This window comes from Myotis davidii, unplaced genomic scaffold (assembly GCF_000327345.1).
Source record: "Myotis davidii unplaced genomic scaffold, ASM32734v1 scaffold455, whole genome shotgun sequence".
Taxonomy (NCBI): Eukaryota; Metazoa; Chordata; class Mammalia; order Chiroptera; family Vespertilionidae; genus Myotis; species Myotis davidii.
The window spans coordinates 2,180,779-2,189,996 of record NW_006287459.1 but is presented as its reverse complement, the minus strand read 5'-3'; the positions used below and the strand labels follow the sequence as shown (position 1 = coordinate 2,189,996).

Sequence of the window (9,218 nt, the reverse complement as noted above, 5' to 3'; positions counted from 1 at the left end):
ATATTAGTAACTAGGCTTTAAATGCTGATTTCTCTTTCCCTCTAGGTCTCATGTCCCGTCTCCGCTACCCAGTTGGGCTGATGGGCAGCTGTTTGCCAGCCACCGCTGGTTTTAGCTATGGTAAAGTAGACACATGTGCTCCAGTAAAGCTTCAGATCCAGTAAAGAATTTACCCCAAGTTCCCTCCATGTTCTTTAAGTCCTCAGCTTTCTGAGATGTCTATTGAGTTATATTCCTTCTCCAAGTTTAAATCCCCCTTCTGAGATGTTTAATTATATGCATTTCCTAAGGACAATTTAAACTTTGGGGGGAAATGTTTCACTTTTACCCCAAATTTTACTATTAAGAGCCCTTTTGATAAATGATAGTTCTTTTCATTTGAGTGTTTGGGCTGTTGTTCTCTGGTTACATGGGTTTCTGGGAAATGATGCTTCCCAAGAGAACCTGTTAAAATGAACTGCTAAAAGTGTCTGCATCCCTTTTTTTAAACAGCACAAAATCTGGACAAAATTTGATTTTAACTATTTTCTAGCAAATGGGTTATTTGCAAATCTGTGAGAATACATAGAGATAAAAAAAATCCCATATTCTAATTTGGTGATGCTTTATTCCTTTAAATTTCCCTCTCATTAGTGGGACTCAGACTATATTGGGAAAAATGCTAACACAATTATATTGTACAACAGGTAACCAAGACTCAGGTCTCTATTTAATTGAGATGGAAGAGTGATTTCAGGGTGTTATGGGTACCTGGATTCTTTCCTTGCCCATAAATACTATCTATATATATAAAAAAGCCTAAGTGACTGTTATGACCAGTCAACTGAACGACTGATCAACCGGTTGCTATGACGATGCACTGACCACCAGGGGTCAGACTTTCAATGCAGGAGATGCCCCCTGGTGGTCAGTGCACTCCCACAGCCAACCTCCTTGCCCCTGGCCAGCTGGTCCCAATCAGCCCTGATTGGCTGCAATTGCCAGCCAGGACAAGGGAACCACACTGCACGGATTCGTGCACTGGGCCTCTAGTATATAATAAAAGTTCCACCATTAGCAATTTAAGTTACAATGGCCCTGTTTAATTTTTTTAAACTAAACTCATTTTTTAACATCCAGAACAGTGCACAATTTATTAGTCTGTTGCTCAGTTAGTTTTGCCTACTTTACTCTAAATGGAATTGGACACCATGTGTTCTTTTGTGCCTGGAATCTTTCTCTCAGTCCATATATCAGCTCACTCATGGTTTTGGGTGTGGTTGATCCATTTTCATTGTGTTGTGTGGTGCTGCATGCATGACTATACCACAATGTATTTTTTTCTTTTTAGATGGCCATTTGGGTTATAACCAATTTTTGTCTCATATATTATGAATATTCCTTGTATGTCTTTTGATGAAGTTCAGTACACATTTATACTCCAATATTGTATATATACTTAAGGGTAGAATTTCTGGGTCATAGGATATGCACTTAGATTTCATCAGTTTTCCAAAGAGCTTAACGAAATTACATTTCAATGAACAGTATACGGAGTTCCAGCTGCTCCATACCTTCCCCCTTGCCAATATTTGGCATTCTTGTAGTTTTTGTTTTTGTTTTGTTTTATTTTCACTTTAGCCAGTCTGGTAAGTGTGTAGTGGTATCTCATTATGGTTTAAATGTGCAATTCTCTGATGACTAATTATTTTGATCAAGTTCTCATAGGTTTGGTGGCCATTGGGTATTCTCTTTTGTGATAAAATAAGTTCAACCCTCCCTGGTTGGCTCAGTGAATAGAGGTCGGCCTATGGGCTGAAGGGTCAAGGGTTGATCCTCAGTAGGGGGTGTGCAAGAGTCAGCCTATCAATTATTCTCTCATCATTGATGTTTCTATCTCTCTCTCCCTCTCCCTTACACTCTGAAATCAATAAAAATATATTTTAAAAAAAGATTGCAATTAAGTAAAAATGATTACAAAAAGAAAAAAAGGAAGTTCAGGTTTTTTAATCCGTAAAAATAGGATTATCTACTTTTTCTAATTTATTTATATTCTGAATAGGCATTCTTTGTTGGTTACATGTTTTAGAAATATTTTCTCCCAGTCTGTGGCTTACCTTTTGATTCTCTTAATAAGATGTATTTGATGAACAGCATTTTTACAAGTGTAATTGTCAATCTTTTCCTTTATGGTTACATTCTGCTGAATAAACCTGTGTCAGTCCCAAGGTCATGAATATGTCCTCCCATGTTACTTTTCAGACACACTTGCTATTGGGAGGGGGAGCACTTTGCAAAGCTGTAAGAGCCATTAAATGTCTCTTTTTTTTTAAATATATATTTTATTGATTTTTTTACAGAGAGGAAGGGAGAAGAGATAGAGAGTTAGAAACATCGATGAGAGAGAAAGATCGATCAGCTGCCTCTTGCACACCCCCTACTGGGGATGTGCCTACAACCAAGGTACATGCCCTTGGCTGGAATCAAACCTGTGACCCTTTGGTCCGCAGGCCGATGAAGAGCCATTAACTCTTATAATTATTTTAAATGCATTATTTTAAAGTTCCAGCAGATGGTGGTATTGCTATATAAAAAGAGATTCAAAAGATTTGATACTTCTCAGTTTTCAAAAAACATTTTTCCCCCTGACTTGCTTCTATAGCAGTGATGGCAAACCTATGACACGCGTGTCAGAGGTGACATGCGAACTCATTTTTTGGTTGATTTTTCTTTGTTAAATGGCATTTAGATATATAAAGTAAATATCAAAAATATAGTATTTGTTTTACTATGGTTGCAAATATAAAAAAATTTCTATATATGACATGGCACCAGAGTTAAGTTAGGGTTTTCCAAAATGCTGACACGCCAAGCTCAAAAGGTTCGCCATCACTGTTCTATAGGATGAGAAATATGTAGTAACATAAATGTCACTTCAAACATACACACACACACACACACACACACACACGTTAGAATCTCAACATTGGACATATTTATCAGATGGATTGATCAGACTTTTCCAAGGCAGAAAAGCCCTCTAGGAATGAGAATGGGCAGTAGAAGGAACTGAAATGGGGGCGGGAAGCCCAAACTTTGTCTCACAAGTTTACTCACTAGGACAAAAGCAGACTTTGGACATGAATATTTCAGGTTCTAGATCTTGTTTTGGTAGGTTTAGCTTAGAAAGGCACAGAACTGTGTTTTATCCTGGCTCTCTCTGAAAAGAGAAAGCATATTTTAATATCTATAATTCTTCTCCAAGTAAGTCAAGCTTATACTTTTGTTAATCCTCACCTGAGGATATTTTCCCAATGATTTTTAGAAACAGTGGATGAGAGGGGGTGAGACAGAGAGAGACTGAAACATCAATGTGAAAGAGACACATCAATTGGTTGCCTTCCTTATGCGCCACAACTGGGGCTGGGAATTGAGCCTGCAACCATGGTACATGCCCTTGTGCCCTTGACTGGAATTGAACCCAGGACCCTTCAGTTCACAGGCTGATGCTCTATCCATTGAGCCAAACCAGCTAAGGCTCAAGTTTGTATGTTTTTCTTCTTTTTTTTAAATCCTCACCCAAGGATATTTTTTCCATTGATTTATTTTTATTTATTTATTTATTTAGAGAGAGTGGAAGAGAGAGGGAAAGACAGAGAAACATCAATGTGAAAGAAACACATTGATTGGTTGCCTCTTGCATGAGCCCTGACCAGGGCCTGGGCCAGGGAGAAGTCTGCAACCAAGGTATGTGCCCATGACTGGAATCAAACAGGCTGACACTCTATCCACTGAGAAAACCGACAAGGGCTCAAGCATGTATTTTTAAACTTGAATTCTGGAATTACACATTTAAGCCACAATGAGAGTATAAAAAATGATTGTAGGCCCTCTTCAATCATGTATAAACTTTTTAACCTCTCTATAAAATAAGAGACTAGATCTAGGTGATCCCTAAATCTTTTCTAGCTCTAAAATTTTAGCAAGCTTTTCCCTACTTATAACATGAATTCTTATTTTATTTTTTTGCTTTTCAGAAAAGTGGGAGATAGATCCATCTGAGTTGGCTTTTGTAAAGGAGATCGGAAGTGGTCAGTTCGGTGTGGTCCATTTAGGTGAATGGCGAGCACATTTCCAGGTAGCTATCAAGGCCATCAACGAAGGCTCCATGTCTGAGGAGGATTTCATTGAAGAGGCTAAAGTGATGACGTAAGCATAAAGAATACCCAGACAAATATCTTACAACACCCTGGTATCGTGGAAAGAACATGGATTTTGGAGTCAGTCACACCTGGATTTGTCACAACTTTGCCCAAGCTAGTTGTGTGACTTGGGCAAATTGCTTAACCTTTATGTGGCCTGGATGAGTCAGTTCACCTTTCCAAGCCTGTCAATTTTCTCACCTGTAAAATGGAGACGGTAATACCTACCTCAATGGACCAATGTGTGGATTAATTGATATAATCTAGGGAAGTGGCAAAAATGTGTGTTCGCTTCAATAATAGCCTTAATAAGTGCACTTTTTGTTCATTTTCTCAGAAGCAAAAATGTTGACTTTGTCTTTATAGTAATACTAGAGGCCTGGTGCACAAAATTTGTGCACGGGTAGGGTCCCTAAGCCTGGTCAACGATCAGGGCTGAAGTGGGGCAACCAGCAGGGAAATTGAGGGGCTTCACTGGCACCCCCCTTGGCCGCCCTGGCACTGCCCACTCACTGGCCCCATGCCCCGCTGGTCACCTCACTCTGTGGGGCGACCAACGGGCTAATTGAAGGATCCTGACTTGGCTGGCCTCGGGCCTGAAGGCTGGGGGCAGCTCCTGCATTGAACCTCTGCCCCCTGGTGGTCAGTGCACATCATAGCGACAGGTCGTTTCACCATTCAGTCAATTTGCATATTAGGCTTTTATTATATAGGATAAGGATAAAGTATTTGCTTTCAGAAGATATAAAAATTCTGAACTTTAGGGGGGATGGGAGCAGGCTGGCAGAGGTTAATGTAATACTTTCAAAAATAAAGATTAAAAAAATAAAAATAAATTTTACCTTGAGAAAAAAAATTAATGAAACTGAATGAAAGAAAAGAAAAGAATTCTGAGCTTTAACAGAAGTGGCTCTTTGTAGACCCTCACAGATCAGCATTTTGACTCAGCTGAACCCGTGGCTGTGTTTTACGTCTATAAACTGGCCTGGGCCAACACAGACTGAAAATGTGACACAAATCAAATCAACTTTAAGTATTTGTTCAACATTTACTTAAAAGGGACAACTATGTGGTGAAGAAAACCCAGATTACTTAGATTCAGTTTTATTATCCAAAGCAATTTAATTCTTCTCCCAACTTGCAGACTGAAATAGAAAAACCCAACCAACCAACCAACCAATCAAAAAACCAAAATACCAGAGGTGATTAACTGGACCCATTATCCTTTGAAAGCAGAGCAACACTGTCTCTTGGGGCTCTAAAACCCTAACCCCAAGGGTCCTATCAAACTGTTCTCTCTATCCACTTACAACAAAATGATTTTCAAGGAAAGTTTTATGATAAACACAATTTTCCAGTGACATGAGCTTCCCAAAGATGTTTTTGTGCCTCTCAGCTGCCCTATTGGCCTTTGCTCCCAGATACTAACTGCATCCGAATGTGGTGTTCCTATATCTGAGACCAAAAGTTCCTGTGTGTTGGATTAAATAGGGGTAATAAGAAAAGAATAAATAGGAGACAGGTAAGTCAGGGACAGTGGAAGCCATACAGCAATTCCTATCAAACAAGAAAGAATGAGAGTTGTCTAATGTCATGAAGAGGGGATTCTTGAAAGTTTCAAGCCTTACTGGGCTTTTGGAGTCAGGATTTCTGAGGATGATAGTTTGAGGGTGATGGAAGATGCATGGAGTGTGGAGAATAGAAATACTCTTGCTGGTTTACAGAGGCAGGAATGAGGAGGCCAGGGGCTTATTTTTAAGTCAGTTCAGATAGACATACTGTGTTCTTACTTTTGCACATAGTCAATTATTTTCCTGACTTTTAAAAAATGTTTTATTGATTTTAGAGAGAGGAAGGACGAGGGAGCGAGAAACATCGATCTACTGCCTCCTGCACACCCTCTACTGGTGGTTGAGCAAGCAACCTGAGCATGTGCCTTAACTGGGAATTGAACAGGCAACCTTTTGGTGCATGGGATGACGCTCAACCAACTGAGCCATACTGGCCAGGGCTCCTAATTTTTTTTAAGTGAGGCAGGAAGAGCTCCCTTCTGACTTCTAACTGTGGAATGCAAATACATTCATCTTAAAAAATTTTAGCTGACACACATTGAGCTCTATCTGGCAAGCATATACAGTTTGGTAATATACTTATTATATTGTATATGTGCATATTACATGGTAATATACACATTACCTCCTTTTAATAAGTGTGTGGTTTGAATGTCACCTCCTCCAGAAAGTCTTCCCTGGTTACCCTGTGTAATTGGCATACCCATCCCCAAATGCTTTCTATTATATCACCTTGTGCTAGTTCCATCAAAGCCCTTGTCACTACTCCAAAGCTTCATATATATTTGTTTTGTTTTCCCTGCACTAGAACGTACGCTCCGTAATAATAGGAGCTTATTTATCTCTCTTCTACAACCTGGTGAGTGCCTAAATGATGACTAGCATGTAGTTCAAAATATATTTGTGGATTGCTGAATGAGTTAATGAATCCTCACAATTCTATGAGGTAGTCCATTAAGATCCCAATTTTAGAGATGAGAAAAAGGAAATTTTGTAAACTTAACCTACTTTGCCTACAGTCCCACAACAAAACATTGGTAGAGTTTCTAATTGAAATGAGAACTATGAACTGTTTGTCTACAAAAGCCATGATCTTCAATTAACAATATAATGATCAACAAACACTAATTGGGCAACTACTATAGGCCAGATCTTATAACTGTTAACCAAAATTGTTAGCATCCTGTGTAGCTGTTCCATTGCAGTAAAAGAAAAACTCAAATCTCTTTTGGGCTCTTAATCACTATATTTGGAGATGGTGCCTAATGTGGGAGCCCACAGGCATGAGGCTTCCAGAGCATGTGCTAAAGGTAATTTAGAAGAATGAAATAAAACCAGTCTTTTCTGTCTTAGACAACGTAAGCCCATAAAAAGCTAATTAAATTAAAAAGTTACCTACATATTTTTACCTTGGTTTATCTATATATATAAAAGGCTAATTTGGCCCTGACTGGTTTGGCTCAGTGGATAGAGCGTTGGCCTGTGGACTCAAGGGTCCCAGGTTCGATTCTGGTCAAGGGCATGTACCTTGGTTGCAGGCACATCCCCAGTGGGGAGTGTGCAGGAGGCAGCTGATCGATGTTTCTCTCTCATCGATGTTTCTAACTCTCTATCCCTCTCTCTTTCTCTCTTTAAAAAAATCAATAAAACATTAAAAAAAATAAGAAGATATAAAAGGTTAATATGCAAAGTGACCCCTCGGGAGTTCAACTAGGAGACCAGGAGTTCGATCACTCACTATGACGTGTGCTGACCACCAGGGGGTGGCATGGAATAAAGGAAGGCCCTGGCTGGCGGCCAGCAGTCTAGGAAGGAAGGCCCTGATTGGCCCTGATCATTGGCCAGGCCTAGGGACCCTACCCGTGCATGAATTTTGTGCACGGGGCCTCTAGTATCATTTATAATATATTCACATACGTGATCTCATTTATTGTTCACAAGAAAGAAGGATAGGTTTTATCATCTCCATTTCACGTGTGAATAACAGTGAGGTTAACAAAGATTAAAGTTGCCTGGTCAGGCAGCTCAATTCAGATAAAACTTGAATTCAGCTCTTCGGATTAGGGGCATTACATTTTCTTTAAATCATTTCAGCACTGCATTGCCTTTAAGGGATTCTTCATTGTAGTTGTTGAACTATGGCTTTGTGTTTCTGGGTGTAGCTTATTGGTGGCAATACCTTATATGGAAATATATGAACTAATATTTATAATCATAAAAATATATGTATAGTAATTTTAATTTTTTAAAGAACTTTTTAACTTGTATCTCATTTTATTCTTTATTTCTACATCATCATATCTTCATGCCAAAATAATTTAGATTTGGCAAGAAAAGTTTTAACACTGAAAGTTCATATTACACAGAAATGAATAAAGTAAAAAAAACCTGCAAACACACCAATCTTCTTGCCTCCCTAAGTGTTTTTCTCCAGGGGTAATTAATATTGACAATAAAGGTTTTTAGTTAAACTCCTAGCCCTTGTTATATACATATAATTTAATTGAAACCATTTTTATTATTCAATTTTCTTTTTGTATGCATCAATCACTCTTTTGTCCCTCCTGTCTGTCCAGAATTTTTTGTCTGAGCAGCTACAGTTAAGAAGGTTGAAACTCAAAGAACAGAAATTCTGCAAGATCTGGGCAAAGAGCAGCTGTAATAAGGAAGCAAAAAGCATACGAAATGGAAAGGAGAAAACATAGAATATGGGGCATGTAATAGTCTGTATCTACCGTGACTTAGGCAGCCTGCTTACTCTCTGGATCCCACTTTCTTAGCGCAGACAGTGGACAGGAAACTGCACCACTTCCTCTGTGGTTGGGTTCCTTTTGGTCATATCTCGCTGAAGGAAATTTTATAGAGATGAATAACCCCAGGGGAGCCCAAACGCTTCCCCATGCCAACACGGCTCTGTTCACGGTGCATGTGCTTCTGCCACAGGAAACTGTCCCATTCGAGGCTGGTCCAGCTCTATGGAGTATGCATCCAGCAGAAGCCCCTCTACATCGTGACGGAGTTCATGGAGAATGGCTGCCTGCTGGACTACCTCAGGGAGCGGAAAGGGAAGCTCAGGAAGGAGATGCTGCTGAGCATGTGCCAGGACATATGTGAAGGGATGGAGTATCTGGAGAAAAACCGCTTCATTCACAGGGACCTAGTGAGTGTGGTGCAATGTCGCTGATTATTTTATGTAGCATACTTATGTTCAGAAGGACATGACAATTTAGGACTTTTGATACTTTGAATAATGCATACGCTGGCTTAATTCTAAAGCATTTTCTTCTTCATGCAATTTGTTCAGAAGTGTAGCTTTCTTTCTTTCTTTCTTTCTTTCTTTCTTTCTTTCTTTCTTTCTTTCTTTCTTTCTTTCTTTCTTTCTGTCTTTCTTTCTGTCTTTTTTTCTTTATTGATTAAGGTATTACATATGTGCCTTTATCCCCCATCCCCGCCCCACTCATGCCCT

General features: G+C 39.3%; 1 protein-coding gene across 1 annotated transcript in view; it reads left to right on the top strand.

The window, feature by feature from the left end:
- TXK (TXK tyrosine kinase) overlaps positions 1 to 9,218 on the top strand; it is a 62,686-nt gene that overhangs the window by 42,837 nt on the left and 10,631 nt on the right. Inside the window, exons 9-11 of the mRNA XM_006759258.2 lie at positions 46 to 120; positions 4,017 to 4,188; positions 8,696 to 8,912. Coding sequence (XP_006759321.1) covers positions 46 to 120; positions 4,017 to 4,188; positions 8,696 to 8,912 — 464 coding nt within the window. The remainder of the gene's footprint in view (positions 1 to 45; positions 121 to 4,016; positions 4,189 to 8,695; positions 8,913 to 9,218) is intronic.